Source organism: Peromyscus leucopus, chromosome 4, assembly GCF_004664715.2.
Source record: "Peromyscus leucopus breed LL Stock chromosome 4, UCI_PerLeu_2.1, whole genome shotgun sequence".
Taxonomy (NCBI): domain Eukaryota; kingdom Metazoa; phylum Chordata; class Mammalia; order Rodentia; family Cricetidae; genus Peromyscus; species Peromyscus leucopus.
The window spans coordinates 129,602,623-129,630,404 of NC_051066.1; the positions used below are offsets into that span (position 1 = coordinate 129,602,623).

General features: G+C 51.1%; 1 protein-coding gene across 5 annotated transcripts in view; it reads left to right on the forward strand.

The window, feature by feature from the left end:
* Nucleotides 1-27,782, forward strand: part of Efcab8 (EF-hand calcium binding domain 8) — a 76,278-nt gene that overhangs the window by 18,796 nt on the left and 29,700 nt on the right. For all 5 annotated transcript variants that reach the window (XM_037205321.1, XM_037205324.1, XM_037205322.1 and 2 more), the window contains 12 exons: nucleotides 2,291-2,375; nucleotides 3,234-3,358; nucleotides 6,604-6,677; nucleotides 9,181-9,311; nucleotides 13,722-13,789; nucleotides 14,071-14,222; nucleotides 14,787-14,921; nucleotides 16,570-16,680; nucleotides 18,194-18,421; nucleotides 20,172-20,242; nucleotides 23,932-24,136; nucleotides 26,608-26,790. In XM_037205321.1, the coding sequence (XP_037061216.1) occupies nucleotides 2,291-2,375; nucleotides 3,234-3,358; nucleotides 6,604-6,677; nucleotides 9,181-9,311; nucleotides 13,722-13,789; nucleotides 14,071-14,222; nucleotides 14,787-14,921; nucleotides 16,570-16,680; nucleotides 18,194-18,421; nucleotides 20,172-20,242; nucleotides 23,932-24,136; nucleotides 26,608-26,790 (1,568 nt within the window). The remainder of the gene's footprint in view (nucleotides 1-2,290; nucleotides 2,376-3,233; nucleotides 3,359-6,603; nucleotides 6,678-9,180; nucleotides 9,312-13,721; nucleotides 13,790-14,070; nucleotides 14,223-14,786; nucleotides 14,922-16,569; nucleotides 16,681-18,193; nucleotides 18,422-20,171; nucleotides 20,243-23,931; nucleotides 24,137-26,607; nucleotides 26,791-27,782) is intronic.

Here is a 27,782-nt window from a genome sequence, read left to right on the forward strand (position 1 = left end):
CTGCCTGCAGAAAACCTTCACCCCCGCTCTCCCCACAAAGCAAAGACTGGGGGAGGATCCTTAGTGTGGCCCATGAGATGAGGAAGGCCTGGCCTCTCTCTGCTGCCCACAGATTTCCTTGGATCAGACCCTTTTCCTGTTGTGCTAAGGATGCTGGAACCTTCTCTTGTTGTCTCTGATGGGCACTGTGGGTCAGTGTGCATGCTCTACCTTATCTCCCACACATCTCCCCACCCCAGAGCGTCTACTTTTCCTGTGATTCATCACAGTGTTATTTCCTCCAGAGATCTTTCCTTGACCACCTAGTCCAAGTCAGACGCCTCTCAAAAGCACCGCACAGGATAGCCCTCTCCCTTTCAAGCCCTTCAGAGTGTGATCACATATCTGTCAGTGAGAGTCTTTGGTGTCTGCCTTCTCCTCTGTCCTGGAGCTCAGGCAGTGGGGACTGCATCTGCTTCACTCACATCTCAGTGCTTGGTGCCACCAAGAGGCTTAGTGGCACTGGGTAGGGTGGATAAAGGGTCCGACTGATCACGTGTCCCAGATCAGTAAGGAGAGTGTGTCCCCACAGCCCATGGTGCAGAGCTAAATAGGAGGCTGGAGAGCAGCTGTTCTGAAACAGCCAGGGCCCAGGTTTCAACCCTGGTCCTGCCACTCAGTAGGGGTGTGGCTTGGGGCAGCTGCTTAACCTTTGAGGGCCTTAGTCTCCCCAGAGGAAGAACAGGGTCAATGCTCTGTATCTCCAGGGTGAGTGTGGGCTAGGGACTGGATGTCTGAGGTGCTTGGTGTTAGCCAATGCTGTCCTTATCAAGGGGACAGACTGTGACACTACCAGGGGAGCAAGGGCTTGAGCAGTTAGGAGCTGGCTGCTACCCATGGCTCCTAGTGGTTTTCCCTTCACCCTCAGCCCTGAGAGCCTGGCCCCATCTCCTCATGCTAATAAGCTCTGCTGACTGAACAGATGTGGTCTGCTCAGAGCACTTGGTCAAGGCCAGAGGCAGGGGTGAAAGGCCACCAGCATGAACCTTGACCAAGTGGCTCGGCCCAGCTAGCCCTGCTCTGTGACTCATAGCCCTTCTGGGATGACTGGGCCTGTAGAAGCAGGCACTTGAGGGCCTGTCCTTGGCCTCGTTAGACTGACTGACTTGAGGCCAGGGCTGCCAGAAGGAGCCAGGCTTCCTAGGGGGCAGGGTTTTAGTCAGTGTCAGCTGGTGTCAGAGCTCCATGGAAGGCTTTTGGGCAGGATGAAAATAATGTTTCAAAAGATCGGTCTGGCAGGCTGGTTCCAGACAGCGAGGAACGGGTGAACCTGCACAAAGCCACCCTACAATCCATTTTTCATAGGCACCTGCATGTTGTGAGCTCACTTGGTCTCTGATTTGCTTGGGCTTCCCAGCTCTAGCCCTGATGAGGGGTGGTGAGTGACGGAGAGCAGATCTACCTGTTTCTGTCTGTTCTCAACACCTACAGGGACACACACATGGATGGACCGTCGGAAGCCACAGAGGCCAGAAGTTTCTGTTACCCACATTACCCAGGGTTCGGGACCTGTCCCTTCATTTGTGCATCACAGTCATAGTCACTCAGCAAAGTAGAGCCCTGGGTGATATGATAGGTGCTGCGGACCCCACAGGTGGCATGGAGAATATCTCTCTGCCCTCACACAGCTCTCAGGCCAGGCCAGGCCAGGCCAGGCCAGGCCAGGCAGTTCCTGCAGCCAAACAAAACAGAAGTGAATTTGAGGCACAGACAAAGGTGGTGAGGGAGGACTGGCGGGCAGCCGTCCAGGCAGGAGAGTGCCGGTGGGCCTAGCTGAAGAGAAGGAGGCCTTCCTAAGAAGGGGTCACACAGCTCATCTGGAAGGGTTCTGGGGCTATTCAAGGTGGGCAAAGCTGGGAGTGGCAGGTCCCAGAAGTATCTGAGGTTGATGCATCCACAGAGGCAAAAAGCTGGCATGCTTACAGGGCTGGTCAGGGGCCACAGGCCAGACAGGGGGAGAGGATACATTGGGCTGTGGAGGTTCTGATCCTACAGGACTTTCTAGGCTGAGGTCTGCACTTGGCTTTTGCTCTCTCTGGTTGTAGTGGGGGGGTCAGAGGGTGGTCTGCAGCTGGATCTTAGCTTGGTGAGTGACTGTGCTTGGATCTGCTGCTCTTGGTTGCTGTGGGGTGGGCTCCAGGACCGGAGAGGTGGCAGGGAGTGCTGGGAGGCTGATTGCTACCACCAGATACCGCCGAAGCCTGAGCTATGGCTCTCGGCTCTGTATGTCCCTCTCTTCTCCCTCTCTCAGAGTTCTTTGATGTCAGTAACCACAAATGTGTCCGGGCCTTCACCTTTGTTGACCTGGATAGCTGTGTCATGGCCATGGACTATTGGTAAGTCTCACAGGTGATGGGACAGGGTCTCGGCAGCTACTCCCTCACTGGGAGCGAGGGGATGGGGCCCCAGAGAGGCACCTCGGAGAGCTGGTTCTGAGTTCATTGCCACATCACCCCTCGCTGCTTCTCTCCTGGGTCTCGCACAGTCATCCCTCTCTTAGCGTCGGCCTTCCTCCCTCCCTCTCTCTCTCCTTTCTTACCCCATCAGCCACCAAGTGCTAGCAGAGGCTTGCCCTGCTGCCCTGAGGTCTCTGGGGAGAGAGAGTGGTTGAAACAGAACCTGAAGTTTGGTTCAGGGATGACAGGGACATGCTGGCCAGCTGGCCAGAGGCCCAGAGCAAGGCTGGAAGTCTGTTGGAACCATCCTTGTCTGTAAGGTGGGCAGGGCCTCGGCGCAGTAGGGCAGAAGGCCCCACAGTGAAGGGTTAATAACCTAACGGCCTCAAGCAACTCCACGCAGGAAGATTTGGCACACTGGTAATGTCAGTGACAGCAGCGGGCAGTTAGGAGGAGGGAGGCCAGTGGCAAGGGGTCACCATGTCATGAGGACCTCCCAGGGGGACTCCTGGCAAGGGTGCCAGTGTGATAAGGACTCCTTTATGAGCTTGGGAAAGCAGAAAAATAGATCTGCGGACAAAAACCTTCCTACCCCAACGTTCCCTTTTTTGGCCTATAAAACCCCAAGTCGTTGATGCTCTGGTGTGTGGCCACCTCTCTCGTGGCGGAGAGGCTGCCTCTTGTTGTTCTGATTGAAGGCATCCCCTTCTGTAGAGGTCAGTCTCCTCTTTTTTTTCCCCATCACCTCCATCAATCCCAATCTGACACATAGCCCGCTCTGTCTTCATCTTGCCCCAGGTCCGACTATCGCAAAGGCGTGTTCTGCTATGGGGACACCAAGGGCAACGTCGTCATCTTCGTGTCCGACAATGTGGCCGGTGGACTCTTCAATCCACACGTCCTTCCCCGGACCGCCAAATGGGGTAGCTAAAAGTCACGGGGACGGGCAGAGGGGCCTGGGGAGTGGGTAGATGTGGATGCTGAGCTGAGTGAATGTCTGAGGCATCCTTACTCGCCCGTCTCTTCACTCTGAGCCTCTGGAGAGGGGGTTCCTTGGAGTTCAGAGGGTGCCCTGCCTCCTGGGGAAGGGAATAGCGCAGTGGTGACAGGAGAAGCCTAGAGGGTCTGAGCGGAGGGACAGCCTTTTGAGGTGAGAACTTTTGCAGGTGAGGACTGAAGGCGGCAGATCTTCCTCAGCTCAGGGAGAGCGAAGTGCTGGGCTGTGACCCTGGGCTGTGTCACCTGTCCTCTGAGGTTCAGGATGGTGACTCTTTATCTGATGACTGTGAGGGCCTCTGCTCTTCCTGGTTTTGAGCTGTCTTTGAATGGGCGAGAGTAGACTGGCAAAGTGGGCTGCGATGGAGCCTGGGGGACCACCCGGCTTGGCAGCAGCGTGAACAAACGCACCCGGCATCAGTTAGCAGCTGGATCCTGACCTCTTGGTGCATCGCCTCCCTTCATTTCCACCCACTATGACTGAATGACTGGCAGCTGCCCCTTAAGAGGTTTAGTGAGCTGAAGCTACTCATGCACGCCCTGAGGCTGGGGAGTGGCGACGGAGATCTGAAGCCAAACTGCCTGTCCAGAGTCTCCAATTCTCACTACTTGCTGGGATGTGCCCTGAACTGACTCAGGAAGTCATTTGGAGCTTCTTTGACAAAGGGTGCAAGGTCAACAGAGGCCTCGGGCCTGGGGCTTCCTGGGAGACTCACTGGGCCTGGATCAGCTCCAGGATGGAGTGAGCCTTAGGTGTGGTGCTGGGCCTCTACCCACCCTAGGAGCCTGGACCCCAGGGCCCTGCCTGCAGGGAAACTGACCTCCTTCCCATCCAGGACGACAGAGCAGTCCTTGCTGGGACTTCTAGCTAAGGAGGTCTCCAAGGGTTCCCAGGCTTTGGCAGGAACCCCGGCTAAGTCGGCTTGTTGACGTTCTGGGAGGGAAGAAACAAGTACTAGTGTCCTGTTTTTTTTTTTTTTTTTTTTTTTTTTTTGTGTGTGTGTGTGTGTGTGTGTGTGTGTGTGTACGTGTGTGTGTGTGTGTGTGTGTGTGTGTGTGTGTGTGTGTGTGTGTGTGTGTTGTACGGGTCCAAGGAAACCCTGAAGGAGACCCCAGACTCAAATAATATGTTAAAGCAAAGAGCGTTTTTTAATGCGGGGGGTCATACACCTGTACAAATGGTGATGACCCTGGGAGGAGCGTGCAGGCTCCTTTTGAGCACAGCGAAGGGGAGGTGCAGGGTCAGTGAGGTCATCTCATACATAGTTGGTTAAGCAAGCGGCAGTTACGTTAGTATACCATTAATTGGCTGAGGTTTAGTCTGATCATTTTTGGACACATTTGCACAAGCTTGGGCAAGTCAGGGCTCGACTCAGAGGGGGGCTGCTGGGTTTGTCCTTGAGACACTGTGGGGCTGACTTAGGTCCTGTGTTTGTTCTCTCCCTCAGCCCTGAATGTGAGGGTCTTGTAGATAAATGGCCCTTGGACGGAAAAGACACCTGTTTGCCCTTCTCAGAGAACTGGAGCCTAAATTCAGTTGTGAGGGTGGGGGAGTTTAACCCCTTCAGTGTGTGTGTGTACATGTATGTGTGCTGGGGATTGAACCCAGAGCCTTGAATGTGTCAGACAAGCTTTGTAGCACTGAGCTACACTTGTAGCTAGCACTCTACTTTGTCATTGTCCCATCCGCCCCTGGTGGCTGGCTGCCTTGTCCTGGTCATGTTTGTGTCATGGTGGTCTCTGTGATGAGTGGCGAGCGGAAGAACAAGGCAGGGGATTAACGGGTGTGAGTCCTTCTGGGCCAACCACTAAACTGAAGGCTGGGAACAAATATGAAGGTATGGTGAGATGCGAGAGGGGCGGACAAAGCTAAGAAGTAGATCTGGGCGCCCTGACGCCGGTTGCTTAACCTTTCTGTGCCTCAGTCTCCTTATTCAAACGGGAGCAGGGGCAGTCATGCTTAGTGTTTGGCTCTGCTATAGGACGCCTGGAATGAGTGAGTGTTAGGGACATAGAAGTGCTCAGAGGCCATGTCTCTCTACCCTCCCAGGACCTCAGAGCCTAGTGGGAAAGAGGGGCAGTATACACCGTTATGCTGCAGTTTCTCCATTATCAGCCACAAGCAACATCTCATCTGGCTCAGGACTTCTTTTGCATGTGTGTGTTCGTGTATATGTGTGCACATGTGTTTTCTGGATGCTTGCACATGTATGTGCACATGAGTGTGGAGGCCAGAGGCCAACGGGAGGCATCATTCCTCCGGAACTGTCCACCTTGTGTTTGGAGACAGGGTCTCTTAGTAGGACCTGGGGCTCACCAAGCTCCAGGAATCCTCCTTTCTCTGCCTCTCCAGCTCTGGGAACAAATGTGCTTTTCACAGGTTCTCGGGATTGAAGTTGGATTCTCCTCCTTGTGTAGCAAGTACTTTACAGACTGAGTTATCTCCCCAACCTGGGGACTTTTTTTTCTTTTTTTGGGGGGGGGCGGGGGAAGCTTCCTCTTACCCCTGTACAGACCTTACCACTACCCACCCCCTCCAGTGTTTTTCCTCCATGATTCCTGGGAGTTGCTTTCAGACCTAAAGCTAAACTGACCAGCATTTCTGACCTACTTCCTTGAACAGCTCCTGACCCTACAAGCTTCGCCTGTCACCACTGACTCATCCCTCTGTATCCCTTTGCTCTCCTTAGGGGTTCATCAGTTGCTACCTAGGTAGTTTTACAAGGGCAGGGCACTTGGTGTGGGCAGTGCCTGGCATGTAGGAGTTGCTTGCTCATAAAGCACGCATGCACCCTGTACTTCCCGGGACTTTTGCTTTCTGGCTGAGGCATGATATGATAGCAAGTCACCAGTGCATCACTTTTCAAAGTGAATACAGCCTGAAGTCTCCATTCATTCTCTGGAATGTGTTAATGGGGAGCCACCTTGTTCAGACGGCAGCACCCGGGAGTGTGTAGACCCTGGAGCTGGTCACTGTTGCACTCTGGGCTTGCAGAGGCATGCCGGGCAGCAGAGAAACAGTTGGAAGCATTGCCGAGCTCATGAAGTCACAGGCGGCTCCAATGAGCGTCTGGCTGATTGGCGTTCTGGGAAGCATGGATGCACATCAGTGAAAATGTCTAAGCTGTTAGAGGAGAGGTTGTTAATGTGGACTCTGAATGTTTTCTGTCAGATTTCTGGACCAATGTTTCTTTGCGAAGACTCTTAAATGAGAAGTCCCCTCTGTATAGAAGCTTCCGAATGAAGGTAAGTGTGGCTTTCCTTAGCCTGTAATTATCCACATATGTGCCCTACTCAAAAATAAATGCCCGAAATGGATTTGCCCTCTAGGCTCAGCCTCAGCTCTTAGGGGCTTGGCCTCTAAGGACAGAGTGCAGGAAGCTGTTGTGTCCCATCTCCATCTCTAGGACAGAGGAGTGTTCCAGGGCTAGCCCAGTCTTCCTCACTGCCTTCTTGGCTTCCCTGAGGCAGTGAAAAATCATCTTCATTCTGGACAGCCACTGGCTTCCTCTTTGGCTTCCCTTACTCCCTCTCTCCATGAGGAGCTTGCTCAATTCGGCAACCAGAGGAAATCTGCTTTAGAACATAGTCATGTCACCCCAGCAGCTTCTCATCATACTTGAAGCAATCTCAAGGCTTTGACTTGAGTATCAAACACAAGCTAATCAAACCCCTGGCTCACTCCATGGTTAGCACTCTAGTCCCCCAACCGGAGTCAGAGTCGCATGTAGTCAAGGCTAGCCTTGAACTTTCTACGTAGCCAAGGGTGACTTTGAGTTTCTGATCTTCTTGCCTTCACCTTCCAAGTGCTGGTATTCTGGGCATGCGCTATCACATATGTGCTGGAGTTGAACCCAGGCAAACATTCTACCAACTGAGCTGCTTCCCCATCTCCTGATCTTCTCTACTTTCTTCTTACTTGTTGCTGGGACAGGCTCCCTTGCTTACCCTAGAATTCCTCAATCCCCTTCTTACCACAGGGCCTTGGCACACGCTGTTCCTCCATGTTGATTTCCTCCATGTTGATTTCCTCCATGTTGATTTCCTCCATGTTGCAGAGGTCTTCTGCTTGGTTCATCTATCACCCCCTACTTCAGGTCCTGAGTAGCTGGCCCTGAATGCCCTGCTGCTGCTGCTGCTGTTAGCTCTGTCCCAACTTTGAATTGCCTGTCTATTGCTCTTGTTCTACTGTTCTCACAATAGTGACAGCTCCTCAAGGACAGGGACTTAGTGGGTTGTGCTCTTTGTTCAGTCTCCTGTTCCCAACAACAGTGCCCGGGGCCCAGTGACTCCTGGTACCTTCGAGGAACAAATGAACGAATGAGGTTCTCAGGGCAGCTCTGAGTTGGACACACTTTAGGAACAGGCACGTGACCTCACAAGAAGCAGTACTCACACTACCTCCCCCCTTCTTTTTCTTTTTCTTATTTTTGAGACTGGGTTCAAGGTTGCTGTCCTTGAACACCTGACCCTCCCACCTCCATCTCCCAAGGGCTGGGACTGCCACGTGCACCACCCCGCTTGGCTCCTTCCCCTCTTCCCAGCTGTGGTTATCTCATCAGGAGGAAGTTTGCTCCGAAGTTACTCAGCATCCCAGGCCTCATTCAGTGCCTTGGCTTAGATACCATTGTTGTGATAGCTATGAGAGGAAATGGAGACAGAAGGCCCGGCCCAGGGGCTTGCACATCTGAGGCGGCGCTGAATGAATGTTTGATAGTCAGACCTGTGTGTCCCATCCCTGCTCTTCATTCTTCACTCATCACTTTCCTTGTCCCAAGGAGGGAAATCTCCAGACTGGGAGCCAAGCACAGGTGCCAGCCCGGTCCAGAGGATGTGCTAGTTTGCTCTCTGTTGTTGTGATAAAACACTGAGCAAAAGCAACTTGGGGAGGAAAGGGTTTCTTTGGTTTATACGTCCCCATCACAGACCGTCATTGAGGGAAGTTAGGGCAGGAACCCAAGCAGGAGCTGAGACGGGGACCGTGGCAGGGTACAGCTTGCTCAGCCTGCTTTCTTACATAGCCTGGGACCACCTCCCCAGGGCTGACACCGCCCACAGTGGGCTGGACCCTCTCACATCAATCATTAATGAAGAAAATGACCCGGAGACGTATCTACAGGCCAGTCTGATGGAGGCGATTCTTCAGTTAGGATCCTTCTTCCCAAGTGACTCTTGTGTGTGTCAAGTCGACGAAATCTTGCCGGTCAGAGGCTGGCCAGCCTGCCTTCTGGGCCCCTGGGAGCTAGCTCCCTGTTGCTACAGTCCTAGCAGAGTGTGCGTTTTGCCCCTCCGGACCCTGGGAGCTCCTGTGTCTGACAAACACAGAGGGTGGTAGTGGGCCCAGAAAAGCAGGCTCTTTGTAGTAGAGGCAGCCAGTAAAAGACAGACTAGGGCCTAGACACCCTCGATTCCACCCTTTCTTTCTGCTTGGAGGAGTGATATTATAACGAGCCCAGGCCTTTGGCTTCGAAATCCAAGAGACTCTGAGGACACAAGGAGTCCAGATGATGGTAGGTTTGGTGTGTTTAAACAGTTTTTGAGACAGGAATGGGCCATACACCCTGGTCATGGGACCTGGATAGGACCATGGGCCACATCACTTTGCCCAAGCTGTGGTCACTAAGGCAAGGGCCTTAGATTTCGTAATCTCCAGTCCCATCCAGCACTGGCCCTGGCTAAGACCCAGGCGTGGGATATGGAACTTGACTGTCCCTGGGAGGTCTCCTGCTATGGCCATTCTCTCTCCCAGAATCTCCACCCCAACTGGTGTCATCAGGTCAAGTTCATCCCCCAGCTGAATGTGGTGGTCTCGTGTTCAGCCATTGAGAAGTCCTCGCTGGTGCTGATAATCCTGCCAGTCAAAGACCCTGAGAAACCCAGGTAAGGAGTACCTGATGAAGGGAGGGGACAGCAGATGTGCCCTGGATAGGTCTGGCTTTCCTCTGCCACATGCAGATAGCCCTGATGAGAGAGGATGCACCTCTGAGTTGGCGCATCAGCAGCAAGGCACTGACCTGAGGCTTGTGCTGGGTCCCAGGAAGCAGCTTGTGTCCCATAGGCTGACATTGGATATAGGACCTAGCACATGGCTCTGGATTCTGTTTAATCATCGTTCTGGAATGTCTGCCAGTTGAAAAAGGGTATCTCTCTGTCTCTGTCTGTCTATCTCTCCCTCTGTCTTTCTCTCTCTGTCTCTGTCTGCCTGTGTGTGTGTGTGTGTGTGTGTGTGTGTGTGTGTGTGTGTGTGTGTGTGTGTGTGTGGTCTGGGGGTTGGGGGTGGAATGCATGCTTTAGTGCACATGTGGATGTCAGAGGACAACCTCCGGTGTTGGTCCTCATCTCCCACTGCTTGAGACAGGGCATCTTTTTGTTGACCACTGTGCATACCTGACTGGCTGGCCTGTGAGTTCTTGAAGGTTCTCCTGGTTTGGCATCATAGCTTGTTGTAGAAAGATGGGATTACAGATGTGCACTACAACGCCCAACTTTCCATGGTGTCTGGGAATTCTTTTCTTTTCTTTTTTGAGACAGGGTTTCCCTGTGTAGTTTTGGTGCCTGACCTGGATCTCACTCTCACTCTGTAGACCAGGCTGGCCTCGAACTCACAGAGATCTGCCTGGCTCTGCCTCCCGAGTGCTGGGATTAAAGGCGTGCGCCACCACCACCCTGCGGTGTCTGGGATTCAAACTCAGGTCCTCACGCTTGTGTGGCAGGTGCTCTACCCACAGAGCCACTTGCCCAGCCCCAGTAGACCCTGCTCTACTGACCAATGTATTAAAAACAAACAACACAGCGCAAGTCAGCCCCAGCCTGTGTTAGGTAGGCAGACGAAAGGCATGTCTTGTCTTCTCTCTCTCTTTTGTGAAGGGGACAGTGGGGCAGGTCTCACATAACCCAAGCTGGTCTTGAACTGATCCTCCTGCCTCCACCCTGCAAGGCCTAGGATTACCGGCCTGTACCACTGGCTGGGCTCAAAATACATTTGTAGATGAAGTAGTGAAAGTGAGCGGCTTCACCCTGGGTTGAAACCTCCATTTCCTCACCCGTGGAGGGTGAAGCCAGTGCTGACCTCAGGCTTTGGGGACTCCTTGAGCAGAGAATGTTCTGGTGACATGTGTTAAACCACACTGTGAAAACAAACGACAAAACCCACCAACTGCAGAACACGTTAATTAGGTGTCAAAAGGCGCCTCTTCTCTTCCTACGATAGGCCCCGATGCAGAAATAGGACAACCCCCATGAGCTCGGGCACTCCATTTCTGAGACAGTTCCGATATGTTTTGTTTCCTTCGTCCTAGACTTTTTTATTTTGTTGTATTTGATGGCAGGAGGAGCGCCACCTCACTGTGGCCCCGGGCGGCTGGTTCTGATGCCTTCCCCTTCTTGCCTGTCTCGTCTTCCCATTGAAGGTCCACAGGCCCAGAGTTCATGCACACTCCTACCCCAGGCCCTCTGCTCCTTTCTGCTTGTTATCTTCCTTCCTTCCTTCCTTCCTTCCTTCCTTCCTTCCTTCCTTCCTTCCTTCCTTCCTTCCCTCCCTCCCTCCCTCCCTCCCTCCCTCCTTCCCTTCCTCCTTCCTTCCTTCCTTCCTTTCTCTCTCCCTGTTTTTTTAAAATTTATTTATTTAATTTTAAGACAGTCTTGCTGTGTAGCTCAGGCTGGCCTTGAACTTGCCATCTTCCTGCTTTCATCGCCCGAGTGCTGTGATTATGAGCCACCATATTTGGCTTTCTTGTTTTGCCAGGGGACTGGTCTTGTGCTTGCTAGGCAAGCACTCCATCACTGAGCCAAAGCCCAAGCTCTCTCTTTCTTTCTTCCTTCTTTCCTTCCTTCCTTCCTTTCTTCCTCCCCCCATTCTCTCTTTCTTTTTATTTGATTTTGAGACAGGGTCTCACTATGTAACCCTGGCTGGTCTGGAACTCACTATGTAGACCAGGCTAGCCTCTAACTAACAGAGATCTGCCCACCTCCTAAGTACTGGGATTAAAGGCGTCATGCATCATCATTCTCTGCCTCTCGTTTTCTTAGTTAACATTTTTATTTTGAAACACCTCAAATATATACATAAAAACATAAAAAAATCCACAATTTCTTATTATCACCTGGGCACTAGTCTGAGTTAATATTTTCCAAGTACCTTGGAATGCCTTGCTCTAATTCTTTGGAATCAGGTATAAGCTAAATGCAGATAGTTTTGAGCAGAGCAATCAATGGTGGGATCTAAGGGCCTGGAGAGGTGGGGTCACCAGGGAGAAGGCTATCACAATAGTTTAGGCTATGTATGATGGTGACCTGGAGGTGGCCAAGGATGGAGGTGGAGAATTTGGAATATTCAATTTGGGGACATGTATACACATACCTTCTTCTGTTTTGGTGCAGTACCACCTCTGGCCAGGAGGTGGCACTGTTGACTGTCTGCTGGTCTCTGGCATCTGATGCCCTCTAGGCGAATAACCACTATAGGTGAGACTTGAATTGCCAAACCTGATTCTTGCAGAGTCAGCCTCAGCCTCTCAGGGCCCCGAGGGTCCAGCTTCACTGTAGTTGATCTTACCTGACCTCTTCAGGTGACTGAGGTCAGGAGCAGAGCTGGCGGAGGATCAGGGTTTGGGGCCGTAGGAGCTGGTGTGGAGTGTGTAACTGACCCACCCTGGCTCCCCTCCTTTCTCTTTTCTTATTTCTTCCATCAACTCCTATCTGAAGTCATTGTCACTGCTCACTAGGTCCCCTCTGGCTTCTGTCCCTATACACAACCATCTGCAGGTCTCATCCCTCTGGGGTCCTGCATGAATCCTTCATAGTCCAGTCCCCCACTGCCTTGCCTCCTGACTACTTCTGCCAACCCTATAACCTTGCACTAGCTGCCCTCTGGGTCTGAAGCCTCGTCCCTCTCCGCATGCTCCTCTTGGCCATTTCTAATTCCCCTACAGATTTCTGCCTCCCATCACCCTTCTCAGAGAGGCTGTCTAAAATGAGTCATCCCGTTTCCCTCTGCCAAGCCATCCCATTGTGTCCCCTGCAGACTTCTCATAGCTGGTCACTGTCCCTCCTGTCTCTGTTCATTTCCTTGCTCCTATGCTTTGCTCCAGGAGACAAGATCTGTAAGGCAGGGAGCACAGTGGCCCCTGAGTCCTGGCAGGGAACACGAGCCAGCAGATGTCTGTTGCGTAGGTGAATGAGTCAGTCTGAAGTAATCCCTTCTGTCCTCCTGAGGACTGTTGTTCCAGAACATGTCTCTGCACATAAAGGTGTAGATGGAGGCATCTGTTTTTTTTTTTTAAACATATATGTATTATAGGGATGGTAGCATACACTACCGTACTCACGTGGAGCTCAGAGGACAACTTGTCAAAGTCGGTTCTCTCCTGTCATGGTGTGGGTCCCAAACCTGTCATCAGGTTTGGCAACAAGTGCCTTTACTCACTAAGCCATCTTATGGCCCACCTCTCTGGCTTGCCAGTGGGTGGGCTATGCGTGCTTTGATTTGCTCTTGGGAATCTGAAGCAAGGCTGGAGGTTAAGGAACAGCTGGGAGGCTGATATGGAAGCGAAGGGGCCCTAGACTAGACATGATGCAGTGTGAAGGCGATAAGGAAGTTCAGTGTAGGGGGCCTGACAGCCCTGTGGTCCTGTCGGGGTCTCTCTGACCTTTGAGCCCTGCCTCGCCTCTTCTCCTCCTCTTCTTCCTCCTCTTTTCCTGTTCCTGGATGTCTTGAGCCATTTCCTGTTGTACCCACCAGAGTCCTCATCCCTCTGTAGGTCCTGACTGTGCACCCATAGGCCAGCTCTTGATCCTGCTGTTCTCATGGCATCATGCCACTCTTGAGGATTGCACATGGGGGTCCAGGTGACCTGTGAGATGACATCCAGCACAGAGTGAGGGCACAGCACCAGTGGCCCTGAGCTGCCTTTTTAATAATTTATTTAAATTTTTTTTATTTGTGTCTTGGCTTGGAGGTACCTGCCTGAGGGTGGTAGGTGCAAAATCATGTTAAGCTTGTTTTTGGAACAATGCAAAATGCTTTACGAATAGAAAGACTCGCTCATGTTTGGGTTTTTTTTTTCTTCCCAAAGGGTGGGTGTCTCCCCATGAGCTACTGATTTGGGCACCTGCTACTTCACTGGGCTATGCTTTGGGTGCTGAGTGAGCACTGGGCAGGTCTGAGGCTTCTCTCCTTCCTGGGTGGAGAGATCCTGACCCCTCCCCACCAGGCTCCTAGCTCCTCCACTCCCAAAGCCCAGGCTGCTGCTCTTAGTCCTGCGTCTTTCCCGCCTTGATTTTCTGCTCCAGGTTATCATCACTGAATTTAAGAAAAGGAATTCTTTGCTTTGACTACTGCCCGGACAGGAACTTCCTGGGTGAGTACTCATTCCCCAGAAGCAGAGTTGGATTGGGGCTGCAGCAGCCTGGGGATGACCAGAGCCCAGGACATGGCTTCTTCTGCTGCTGATCTGCAACCCGGGGAGGTGGGGTGTGGCTCAGGCTGTCAGGCATGGACACAGAGAGGAAAGGCAAGAGAGACAGTGATGGGTCACAGTGACCTCCCCCATCTGCCAACTCTGGCTGGAGTCTGAGGCCTGGCCCTAGAAGAAGGTCCCAGTGTAGGCTCTGGTAGCTGATACTCATTTCTTGACTCCAGCAACTGGTGGCTATGACCCCCACATCCGCCTGTGGAACCCCCTGGTCTCAAAAAAGCCTGTGTGGCTGATGAAGGGACATCAGACGTCAGTGACTCACCTTCTTGTGAACAGCCAGAACACCAGCATCCTGATCAGCGTCTCCAGGGACAAGGTGTCACCCTTGTGGAACATACCTTTGTCCCCCATCCCTCTAGCTCTGTTCCCCAGGAAAAGACACTGACCCTGGGGTGCTGGCGTAGCTCAGCCTGTATTGGGAGGAGTCTGAGGCACAGAGGTAACCTTCCTGCCCGAGGTCTCACGATTTACCAAAGGCCCACAGGGAGGTGCCCTAGTCATTGTATAGGTGGCCACAAACCTTAGCAGCCTCTGGGGAGGGCAGAGCCCATCTCTGAGCAGTCTAGAGCTGGCCTGGAGTTGGAGAGCAAGAGAAGGTCTGGGGGAGGGTGCGGGCTGCCTGCTGTCTTTGCCTTTAGCTTGCTGAGCTCAGAGGTCCAGGCAGGACAGAGGGGCTTAGGAAAGCTGAGGAAGGAGGCTCTGTTCTCTCTCACTCACTGAGAACATGGATTATCTGGCCATTAGTGTAGCCTCTCTGGGTGGGGCTGTGACAGACAGCATGTACGTTGTACATGGGTGACCTTGCTCGCTGGGGCATCCCCAGGGCCTAGGGTGCTGGCTGCTGGTGCAGACCCTCCTGCCTCTTGCCTGTTCCTGACAGAACATTCGTGTGTGGGACCTGCAAGACTATGTGTGCCTCCAGTCCTTCTGCGGGAAGCTCTTCACCCTGGGCAACTGCCCCATAACCAGTGCCTACTTCCACAGAGACTGCACCCTCATCTGTAGCACCTACAACGTGAGTGCTGTCCTAGGGACAGGCGCAGCTGACAGGGTCTGTGTCCTGTGCTGGCCTGGCTCTGGAGTCTGTGAAGCTCTGGTGCTTGAGCTTCCTCGAGAGCAGGTTCTGGACCCTCGCCCATCCTTTCCTCCACCCCTGCTGCCCCTGCTCCCTCCCCACTCATGCGCCCTTCAGACTCTCCTGTCACCCCTCCATGCTCCTCTGACCCCGTCCATTGTAGTCATCAACTCCAGGAAGAAAGCTGTCAGGAGGAGTGCCTGTGAGCTATGACTTGCCTGGTGCCCATGGGTCTGCCCTGGCCTTGAGGATGGCAGGAGGGGAGGACTGACTAGAGCATGGTGAGACCTGGTCCCACGCGGGAACCCAGTGGCAGACAAGTGGCAGGAGCGTCTGTCTAGAGAGCTTCACTGAAGCCACCTACCCACTGTTGGCTGGACCACCCTGCCAAGGGACCCAGATGTCTTTCTGTGCACACAGCTGGCTCTCTCCTTTGCAGAAGGTTTATGGAGAGAGAGAAAGAGAAAGGTGCTTACATCTCTGATGGGTGCCGGACTTGCTGTCAGTATTGTTAACATTGAGCAGACCTTTGAAATTCATTTTCAGTCTTCCTGGGCGTTCGTGTAGACTCTCTGGGTGGGGCCGTGACAGCATTTAACCCCTAGCTTTGTTGGGATATGAGAGTATATTACTCAGGTAAGGTTAATTCATATGAAAGTGTTGGTTTCTGTGGGTTCCTGAGCACAGGGATCACTGAGCTTGAGGTTGGACTGGTCACAGAAGGCTTCCTGAAGGTGTTTTTGGACTTGGATGTCACAATCTGTGCCTCAAGTCAGGTCCGTGACGAGCCAATTAAAAGAGCCAAATTAAAGCTGGGTGGTGATGGCACACGCCTTTGATCCCAACACTCAGGAGGCAGAGGCAGATGGGTCTCTGAGTATGAGGCCAGCCTGGTCTACAGAGTGGGTTCCAGGACAGCCAGGGCTACACAGAGAAACCCTGTCTTAACAAAACAAAAACAAAAACAAAAACAAATAAACAAAAAGCCAAATTGATAGTGGAAATCAGAAAAAAGAGATTCATTCAGTATGGTCACATTGGGAAGAGGTGTAAAGAGATCCAACAAACCCCTCAGGTCCGTCTTTGGGGTCCTGAAGTGAGATTCAATTTTAAATAGAGAGCCAAGGGTATACATATCTAAACAGTCCCAGGCAGATTGGCCATTGGCCCGTTACTGTCTGACTTCAGTACTTTCCTGTAAGATGGTCCGATGTAGAATCATGTGAAATATCTTTGATCCTGGGGAAATTCCCACTTCTCTGGGGGCCACTGTTTCAACAGTCTCATAGTCAGATTGGAAGACACAAGTGTGTCTTTAGAATAGCTTCATGTCTGCCAGACTGGTTACAAAAGAAACACCTGAGTGAGGCTTTAGCTCCTCAGAAGGCAAGAGGACCATGGACTTGGGTCTCAGGGGGACTATTGGAACATGAGGGACTGGGAGTCCCAGTCCTGGAAATTGGGCCTTTCTGAGGATCCTCATGGGGGTACAGGATATCTTGATGTTGGAGGTTTCTCTTCAAGGCCTTAGTCACAGAGGGCAGAGCCCATCTGACTGCTCCACTGTCTGCCCCTCCCCTGCCCACAGATCGGGATCCTCAGAGGGTACTTGGAATCCCAGGGGCCCATGAAAACAGGGAAGTTGACGACTCACAGCACAGCCCTGTGTGCGGTCCTCTACAGCAAGATCTTCAAGCAGGTGAGTGGGCAGGGCTGGCCTCAGCACCTGGGAGGAGCGCCGGTCTCCACGTGCCCGAGTCTGCATTCACATAGCAGTCAGCTCATGTGGCACTCTGGAAGTCATTGGTGCTTTGGTTGTAGGCCTGGTGTCACCAAAAATGTAGACATGAAGTGGTCTTGCAGCCCGGTTGTCATGGGGTCTGACGGGGGCTCCCCATCTGGTCACTGGATTGTTGACCCTCTGAGCATCCTGCCTCGGGCTGTCACTTAGGTCAGCTCTGTGCAGGCAGATCTCCTGGCATGGAAACAGTTGCTGGTGCGGGTGTCCCTCACGGTTCCCACCCTATGAGCTACCCCAGAGTACCACTTTGTGGGAGCTGCACTCTGTATTGGTAGGGAAAGGCACCACAGCCAGCGCCCTGTGGTGCTGAGGAGATACCTCACTGTGTAGGACAGCTGGGCACACACAATGCGTATAAGGAACATGAACACAAAGGGCTGCAGGCTTCTGCCCACTCCCAGTGGCATCTCTTGTCTGGCCTAGGCTGTGGGCAGGGTGACTGTCTGTGCCAGAGTGCCCTTTGGCCAGAGCTCTCCTCTAATTCTGGCTCTTAGTACCACGGTCTCAGTCTCCAGCTGCCTTAGGGCTCTTCGGGGCTGCAGAACAGCTTTTGTTTTTGTTTGTAAACATACCCAACTCTTCCCCAGTGTTGGGTATGGTTCCATGAGTTTTCGTAGTCATGGGAGAAACGAAAGCCATACACCGGGGCATTTCCTCAATACATGGGTGAGAAGATGGTAAAGCAGGAGAAACTCGGCTGTCTGGTGTCACCTGATGTCATTCTCAGCTTCAGGGTCTGGGGAAGCTGGTGGTCTGCTAAGCTAACAGTTTAAAGGTGTTCCCTCAGAGCCAAAGAGGTGTTAGGTCAGACACGGAGGTGGGTTAAGAGGGAACTAAACATAGCCCAGGATCATTTTGGGTCCCAGCTCTGTAACATTCTTTTTTTTTTGTTTTTGTTTTTGTTTTTGTATTTGTATTTGTTTTTCGAGACAGGGTTTCTCTGTGTAGCTTTGCACCTTTCCTGGATCTCACTCTGTAGACCAGGCTGGCCTCGAACTCACAAAGACCCACCTGCCTCTGCCTCCCGAGTGCTGGGATTAAAGGCGTGCGCCACCACTGCCCGGCTCTAGCTCTGTAGCATTCTAACCCTCCATAGTCAGGAAGTTCTAACCAGTGGATCAGTGTTGCATGATCTTTAATATAGGTGCAGCTTCCCTTCTCTTCCGGGAACTTGAGTCCCCAAGTGCTATTTTTGAATTAATGAGAGCATTATGAAATCGATTCATTTAAAAAGAGTAGTAGCTACAGTTTTTTTTTTTTTGACACAGAGCCCAGGAAGGTCTGTTTTCAGGCATTACCTATGCTGTGCAGGTCGCCAGGGTGAAGGGGGGGAGTGTAGAAGGGAGGTGCCCCATGGCATACTTAGGACTGCCCTGCAGTGAGTTGGGGCACCTGTGTGCTCCACTTACAGGTGGTGAGTGGCTGCCTACGGGGCACAGTGAGTGTGTGGGACATCACCACAGGCAAGAAGAGGATGGAGTTCTCTGTGTCTGGCACCCCGCCAAGTGAGCTGACCGCCATGTCCCTGGATGAGTCAGAGCGGTGTCTACTCACAGGCTTGCGTGATGGCAAAATGCAGATGTGGAATTACAACACCGGGGAGTGCCTGATAACCTTTCCCACCCAGGAACAATTGGAGGTCAGTGGGGTCCATTAGCCGGAGCCAGCAGGTTCCTGGGAACCCTAGAATACAGTTTTCTGTGTGTCTAAGAGGCTGCACAGCATGGTCAGGCAGCCTGCCTTCAAACTTGCCTGAGCCTTTGAGTCCTCCTGCATGAAATGAAGCGAGGCAATGTCTCTAGTGAGGGTTCCAGAGATGTCAGTTGCTCTTGCATTTAGAATGTGCAAGGACATGTTATTCTTCTGCATCTTGGAGCTTTGGGGTGTGTTTTTAGCAGCCGGGGAGTTTGATTTGGAGGCTTCTCTGCTCACTCCTATTTGAAAGTGTGTGTAAGGGGTACAGTAAAGAAACTGCCTACATGGCCACTCCATGATATGGTTAAGATTTTTATTGTAGATATGAGACAGAACAGCCAGGGGCATCTGGAGGAGTCCAGAGCAGAGAGAGAAAGAAGCAGACTGGACATGGCCAGCAGACTGGACGTGGCCAGGGCTAGGGAAGTGGGAGAGAATAGCAAAGATAGTGAGGTAGCCAGAGATGGACCACAGAGCATGGCAAGAGAGGGCAAGAGAATAAGAGAGAGTGAGTAAGAGAAAGAGAATGTAGTGAGAATGGTGTGTGTGGGGGGAACTTGCTCTTATAAAGAGAGCAAATGGGTGTCTGGGAGAACTGAGAAGGGCTGGCATGCCAGTGTGGACTGTGAAATGTGTAACAAGTACTTGTGATACCGAGGGAGCCTGGAGGCAGCATGGACTCTGAATGCTGATAGACGCCACAGGTGGCCATATGCCCCTTCTGTCAGAGGCAAGGGAAATGGCTGCTTTTGGCAGATGGGAAATGGTTTCACAAGTTCCTGAGCAACTCTGGCTTTTATCTAACTACCAGAAATCCTCCTGTAGCCTAGGTTGAGCTCATTTCTGGACATTTGGACAGCCCGAGACAGAAAGTACTTGTTGGGGCTCTAGGAACAGTCCGTGGATATAGTGTAGAGTGGAGTCAGCTGTAAGTGCCACTTTGGGACTTGAGCCCCTTCCTTTAACCTGGGCAGAAGGAATGCTAGGTGAAGAAGCCAGAGGTGAGGGTGCCGGAGAGAGCTCAGCTGGTGGAAGAGTCTGATCCCCAGCACCCATTTAAAAAACTGAGGGTGGTAGCATGGGCTTCTAATCCCAACCCTGGGGAGGTTTCTAATCCCAGCAGAGGGAGACAGGCAGATCCCTGAGGTTTGCTGTCCTAGCAGACTAGCCTAATTGTGAGCTCCAGTTCCCAGTGAGGGCCATTTCCTTCAAAGTGGATGGTAACCGAGAAACTGCACTGGAGGTTGACTTCTGTGCTCGCGTGCGCGTACACACACACACACACACACACACACACACACACACACACACAGGAGAGAGAGAGAGAGAGAGAGAGAGAGAGAGAGAGAGAGAGAGAGAGAGAGAGAGAGAGAACCAGAATCTGGTACTGGTCTAGATCTCTCAGCCGTTATTGGACCCTAGCCAGACCATGTGTTGCCCAGTGTCTCTTCTGTAAAATGAACATGGCTGTCCACATTATCTGCCTCTTTCAAATACATCAGGTTTGATGGTCTCTAGCTCTCTCCAGTTAGGTAATTAGCAGGCACTCTGAAAGCTTGATGGTGGCATTGACTCTGGGAATTCTCACCTTCATTGAGTTTTGACTTTCTGCTAGGTGCATTTAGGGAAGCATGAGGGATCCAGAGGCATGCTCCCTGAGGAGTCTGGTGCTCTGTTTTCTTTATCTCCAACAGATTAGTGGAATCGTCCACATGAACAAATCGTACTACATGACAGGGTGGAGTAAGAGAATCACCAGTTTCACGTGAGCAGCAAGTGTGAGTGGGAGGCTTGGGCTGCTGGGTGTCTCCCCTTCCTTTGAGCTTTCCTCATTCCAAGCTTTCCCAGCAGTTGCTATAGCAAGGAGGGCATCCATGGTGGCTGCCAGCCATGACTCCACCCGTGCGTCTACCCATCTATTCACTTAGCATGTAGTGAGGTGCCGCCTTCTGCTGGTGATGGCCGTGGCACAAGTGACAGTCTCTATCCCCATGCAGCTTCCCATTCCATGGAGGAATTACTTCAGTCTCTTAGAAAAAGATGCCATTGACTGGTCACTTACAAGGTACAGGGATTTATCTCCTACAGTCCCGGAGGCAGGGTAAGCTAAGCCCAAGGTGCTAGCAAGTTTGGTTTCTGGCGAAGGCCTGCTTCCTGGTTCCTAGAAAGCTCTTTCCTTTCTATGAACTTAGCTGACAGAAGGGTGGAGGGCTATAATCCCACAGAGGAGGGCTCCACCCGCATGACCTCACCACCTTCCAAAGGCTTGATCTCCTAGAATGCTCACACTGGTCCCTGGGATGGCTGAATTACACAATTACCTCAGAGCTGACACCTTTCCCACGAAACAGGGGGCAGGGACAAGGCCACCAACTAGTGGTGGGAGCAGAAGGTGGCACTGAAGGTATCATTTGGTTAGTGTACACTAAAATGTCTAAGTCCAAAGTATCATCTAAATATTTAAGTCAGGTGTGGATGAGACCCAGTGTACCACTTATCCTGAGGCAAATTCTCTCTTGGCTCTAAACATGTGACGTGAACTTGTTATGTACTTCCAAAGTCCAACAGTGAGATGTGCACTGGACAGATGAGTGGAGTCAGGAGGAAAGGAATGAGCAGAAGATCCCAGATGAGTCTGAAACTCATTGGAACAAATTTCACATCTATCATTTAGTCATCTGTCTGTCTGCTTGTCTGGTATGTGTGCCATGGCGTATAGGCAGAGGTCAGTTTGTTTCTTCTTCTTCTTCTTCTTCTTCTTCTTCTTCTTCTTCTTCTTCTTCTTCTTCTTCTTCTTCTTCTTCTTCTTCTTCTTCTTCTTCTTCTTCTCCTCCTCCTCCTCCTCCTCCTCTCCTCCTCCTCCTCCTCCTCCTCCTCCTCCTCCTCCTTCTTGTTTTTTTCGAAGCAGGGTTTCTATGTGTAACTTTGTGCCTTTCCTGGAACTCGCTTTGTAGACCAGGCTGGCCTCGAACTCACAGAGATCTGTCTGGCTCTGCCTCCCAAGTGCTGGGATTAAAGGCATGTGCCACTACTGCCTGGCAGTTTGTTACTTCTACCATGAGGGTTCCAAGGACTAAACGTAGGTCATCGTGATTGGCAACAGGCACCTTCATCTATTGAGTAATCTTAAAACACCAAAATAATCCTCTTTCTTGGTGCTCTGCCTCCAAGGCTCCTGAGATGGAGCTCCTGTTTTGTAGGGGCTGAATATGCAAACCTCTAGATAACCTGCTTCCATGGCTGCATGAGTCCTGTGGCTGTCTGGGGCTGCAGCTCTGGACCCATTGCTCTGCCCACTGGAATCTAGCCAAGCTTTCCTATCTCTGTTGGTATAGCTTGTATCATACTTTTGCCCTTAGGAACTATGTCTGGCATGGCTAAAGAACATGATACCAGAGTGTGAGATGACAGCCTATGAAGTCTGGTGTTGAGAGGAAGGGGTGCTGAGGTCTAACTTGTACTGGTGGCCTCCTTTCTGAAACCCATTGGCAACAGGAAGGACAGTTCAAATACCTGAATTGCTCTGAGAGTCATTCTTCCATTGTCTTAGGACATAGCACACAGCTTCCGTCAAGTGGCTGACCCATAGTATTCTCACAGTATGGACCACACCTTGAAAGGCTTATCTTTCCTTCCAGTAGATAAGGGCTGAGAAGAGGAGGTCTCAAATCTTAAGTTCTGCCCCCCATTCCTTTTTGGTACTATGGTCTGAACCACAGCCTCATATGTGCTAGGCTAATACTCTGTCATTGAGCAGCAACCCCCAAATTTCTTCCCCTTTGCTCAACAATTCTGGTTTAAAATTATTTTTCTTTTCTAGAATTTTACTATAAACAGGGGATAACTGTCTACACCTTCAAATATCCTTCTTAGAAATTTCCTCAAATAAATACCTGGTCTCACAACTTACAAGCTCTATTTGCCATAAAGCACTAGAATGTGAACACAGTCCAGCCAAGTTCTTTGGCACTTTGTACCCAGGATGGCTTTGCCTCCAGTTTCCAGTAGCGTGCTCCTTATTTCTACTTGAGATATCATAATGGTCATTATCATCCATATTGTTACCAGCAACTTAGGATTGCTTAGGTCATCTTTAAATAGATGGGACTGGGAGGTAACTCAGTGGTAGAGTGCATGTTGAGTCAGGGTGCCATCTCCAGCACTAGAGGAACAATTCTCTCTCTCTCTCCTATAGCACAGGCTGGCCTTGAACTTCCTATGTAGATGACTTTGGAATTCTGATCCTCTTGCCTTCACCTCTCTAGTGGTGGGATTACAACCACCACCACCATGTCTAGTTTGTTCAGTGCTTGGGACCAAACCCAGGGCTTCACACATGCTAGGTGAGTGCTCTATCAATTGAGCTACACCCCCAGGATGGCTTCTCTATAACTCTCCCCTTTTCTATGCCCTCATCCAAACCACCTAAGCCCACATTGGAACCTTTCTCAGTGGCCCAGACATGGTGCTGTAGGCTTTTCCTGGAGTGTGCCTTAGAATTCTTCCAACCTCTGCTCATCTGCCACCTCCAAAGTGCATTTTTTTTAGTTATCTCTTAGAGCAGCACCTCATTCTCTGTGTAGTTCCTACCTTAGTCATGTAGGCTGCTGCAGTATAATACTGCAGAATTTATTTCTTGCATTTATAAAGGCTGAAAGGTCCTTGGCCAAAGCATTGTGGAGTCTTGTGGGGGCCTTTTCCTCATTGATAAAGGGTCATCATCTTGCTGTAGTTTCTGTGATGGGAAGGGTGGAGGGTCTCTTTGATCTCTTTATCATACCATTAATGAGGCTTCTGTCTTCTTGACCAGATGTCCTCCCCAAGGTCCATTCCCCACTTGAGGATTAGATTCTAACATAGGAATTTTGAGTACATACAAACACTCAGTCTCTATTCAATAATGAGATATTTTGATTTATAAAGTATATTGACTACTGTGGGGAAAGAGCAAGCTTCCTGTAGAGGAGCAGAATCCTTAGTTAGTGTTGGGGAGTGGTCAAGAATAGCTTAGCCAAGGAGGCCCAGGGCGAGATATGATCTGAAGAGGTATCAGGGAAGCACTTGGGATGGGACACACATTCTAGGAGGAAGGACCAATATGTACAAGGTCCCTTCTCTTACAAGAGGCCTGGTCACAGCTATCACTTCCCCTTGTTTAAACCCGAACCTTTATGCAGGGGATGAATTAAGACTCATCATTTGTAAACCCCAAGAGCAGAGTCCTTATGTTTGGTGCATAATGGGTGCTTAGGAAATGAGGTCAGTGGGGGTTTTAAACAAGTTCCTAGGCCCCCAAGACAGTGCTGCTCTGAGTTGGCCTCTGAATCCTAAAGGCTATGATTTCCCCAAAAAGAGCATTGCAGCCTGTGAGCTCTTGACCCTCCTGCCTCTGGCCATATGCACAGGTTCCAAAAGACCAAGCTGGTACTCTCCTGCCTCTGGCCATGTGCACAGGTTCCAAAAGACCACACTGGAACTCTCCCACTACCACTGGCATACCTACCATACAGAGGACATCCTGAGCATGGCCAAGTATCAGAACCAGTTCATTGGGACTTCTTCCTACAATGGGGACATCCTCCTCTGGAATGTCAGCATGCTGAAGCCCATCTTGAATTTCAATGCCTCCCAGAGCCCCTTGCCTTTACAGCCGAAGAAGGTACAGTGCCCTGCACTTTTCTTGTTTCCCAGGTGCCTCTCACTCCCATCACAGTCTCCGTTTACTTTTGTCTGGGCTATGGGCCAGAATCAGGAAGTGCAGAGAGAGCAACCTGGAAGCAGAGGGAGAGATGGAGACTTATACTGGGGTGGGGTGTGTAAGTAAATTTGTTGCAACTCTGTGGGTTTGGTCCCAGGTTTGGCACCAAAATGTGAGTTTTGTAACTCTGGGGAAAGGTGTCCTGACTCCCTGGGGAGTCAGGCAACACCTTGAGCTTCTTAGGACAGCTCTGGCAGCTGGAACTGCAAAGAGGTTGCCCAATCCTAGAGGGCGAGGTATTCCAGACACCTCAAGCTGCTCAGGGCAGCTGTGCCTTGGAGGTGTCCCAGACACCTGGAGCTGCTTAGGACTGTTCTAATGGCTGGAACTGCAAAGAAGCAGCCCAATCCTGGAAGGGAAATTTTCTGACTGCTCGGGAGAGTCAGGCCTGGAACTGCTTCAGCAGGGAAGGGTATCCTGACTGTTCGGGAGAGTCAGACTATACCTGGTGTGATGGGGATGCTCTCCCCACAGGATATAACACTCCTGCTCCTCTTCTGGAGAGCTGCTACAGCTAAGCTTTGCTCAGCACCCACTTAAGGGGGCTTCCTAGCAGAGCTCTGCTTCTCTGGCCTAAGAAATTTCAGAAATGTAGCAGTCTTCTCTGGCACAGGAGAAAAGTGTTGCTTTTCAGCTCTTTCAGCTCCTCCTTGCTCTGTCCACTGAGGGATGTCTCAGCAAGGATCTTCTCTATGCCAGTGAATGAAGATCTTCACACCCAGAACTCTTTTGAGAAAGAGATTTATTTGGGAAGGAGGAATCCAGGAGAGTAGCTGCCTCTACCAGGGTGGAGAGAACAGCCTACAACTGACCAGGCAGGGTGGTTTATATAGGATGTCTTGGGGGTGGAGTCAACCAGTGATTGGTTAGCTTTTTTTTCTGCCCAGGGATTGGCCAGTTTTGTGGGCTAAGGACAGAGATAACCCTGATTTCAGGGCCAAATTGTGTTTCTTTCACTGGCCTTTCTTGGCTTTTTGATATTGATTCTAAGGCCAGGGCACATTTCTTTCACTGACTCTGATTCTAGGGACCAAGAGTGTTATTTTGGCACTATCAGAGTTAGGGCATGTTTCCTTGGTTAATTTCTCTGGCTCAGGTCCCAAACCCAGGCTGTGTTTCTTTCCCTGGTCCTGGGCCCCAGGGCCAGGATTCTACTGTCGTGCTCTGTGATTGGTTGGTTTCACAAGTCACTTGGCCAGGGGCAGAGATGGCTCTGATTTGAGCCAAACTATGTTTCTTTCACTGGCCAAGTGATTGAGCCATCTTTCCCTAGTTCTGGGCTCCAGGGTCAGGATGAGTTTCTTTAGCCAGCCCCTTTTCCCTACAGGGTAGCTAGGATAGTGGATGGTAGCTCCTTTGAGCATCTTCATGTGACAGAAAACAGAGGCATAAAGAGGTTAGACACCTTTCTCAGGGCATACAACCAAGAAGGGGTAGATCCAGACCATGACAGTCAGGCTCCAGGGCCTGGTGGTACTACACTATCCTTTTCAATGGATTATTTCCTCCTTGAAGATGTCCCACTGTTAGCTTTTCACTGCTGTAACCAAATACCTGACAGAAGCAACTGAAAACAGGAAGACGTACCTTGGCTCACAGTTTCAGAGATTCTAAGCCTGCCATGGCAGGAGGCCCAGGTCAGCCAGAGTAGCCCATATCAGGGTGACTAGGAAGCAGAGAAAGGGAGACCAGAGAAATAGGCTTCCTCTTTTGTTCCAGCTGGGCCCACATTCAGGGTGGGTCTTCCTTCCTTGAGAACACCTTCACAGACACAACCAGATAGATACAGCTTTGCTCTTCTAGGCACTTCCCAATCCCAACAGGTTGGCAGTAGGTCCTGCCCACAACTTCACCATTTGAGCAATAATGTCATACAAGGTTCTCCAGGCTCATGGCAGGGACGTAAGAAACATGCAGTCTCTAAATTGCTACATAGAGCTGGATTGCTAGAGGTCACCTCCTCAAGTGGGTAGAGGTCACTTCTTTGTAGGTGTGCTGAAGGGTGGAAGCTCCTGCAGACCTCAGGGACTCTAGTAGGTACTACATACTCCAAAACAGCTCAATGTTTTATCTATTTTGTACTGTGGGCTTGCCCAAGATCAAAAGTATCTAAGTAAATATTTGGAAACCACTGTCCATTTTTTCAAACGGGGAGACCAAGTTCCTCTCAGGAGCTGTGTCCTGCCTACGGTATTAGTACTAGACCCAGGGGTAGGTTTATAAGCTTTGGTCTGAGAACTCTCAAGGTATAAGGTTTCTGAGAAGCAATGCTGGGTTCCCTGGAGGGCTGGTGACTTGGGCACTGGGCTTAGGAGGGTCTGAGTGTCCCACTTGTGGAGGGGTTTCTGGAATTGCCCTCTCTCTCTGCACAGGTGACAGATGCACAGGAATGTGTAGCCAGAACCCAAGTCTCCTCAGGTAAAAGTGAGCAGAAGTGGGCACACAAGCCTTCCAGAAACTTAACTAGTTTTTCTGGGAGTCGGAGGTTGATGTCAGCTCCCCCAGTGATGAAACGCCGGAGAGACACGGATCAAGAGAGGCAGCTATCTGAGCCGGTAGGAGTGAGAACATCCCTCCTGCACCAGTTGTCCAGCTCACATTTTTTTTTTTTTTTTTTTTTTTTTTGTGTGTGTGTGTGTGTGTGTGTGTGTGTGTGGTGGGGGACAGGATCCTTCTTTTTTTCTTTTCTTTTTTTTTTTTTGAGACTGTTCTCTGGGTAACAGTCCTGGCTGTCTTGGAACTCGCTTTGTAGACCAGGCTGACCTCACAGAGATCCACCTGCCTCTGCCTCCCAAGTGCTGGGTTTAAAGGTGTGCACCCTAACTACCTGCTGCCTCTCTGTTTTGATAGCACTGTAGCTAACTCACTCAAGCCTTGGAATAGTCCTTTCCTAGTGCGCCTCCAGACCATATCTGAGAGTTGAAAACTTATGAATAGAACCTATAGGAAACAAAGTTCTAGAAGCCTAAATTGGATGTTAGAGCATGGGCTATAGCTCCAGTTTTTAAGATGGAGCCTCCTGGCCCCAGGCCTGGCCCTGGCCCAGGAGTGAGCTGTTCAGGGCATCAAGTGCCACCTCTCCAAAGCCTAAGTTGCAAATGCAGAAGGGCAAGACACAGTAAGATGGTCTTCACCTCCAAGCCCTGAAGGCCCAGGATTTGACAGCTCTTGTTTTTAGGATGTGGGAAGGGAGCAAGGTCGAAGGAGGGTAACTGACCTTGGGCTTGTAGGTATAATGACAGCACCCCAATACTGAGTACAAGGAGTGCAGGGGCGGAGGGGTGGAGGAAGTAATCCAGTTGCTTCTGCAGCTGAGTTCTAGATTTCTGAGACCTGAGGCTTGAGTGAGAGGCCCCAGTGTTTCCCAATTCCCAGGCGTGGGGCAGCATTGGCCAGCTCCAGCCCCAGACATGGGGCAATGTAGGCCAGCTTGAGCAGGGTCTGCTGAGATGACGTTCTGCTGTGAGATTCCAGCTTCCAGCCCAGTGAGGTACGATGTTCTGTGAGGTGCTTATACATCATGGCACTGTGAGATTCAGGCACTTTA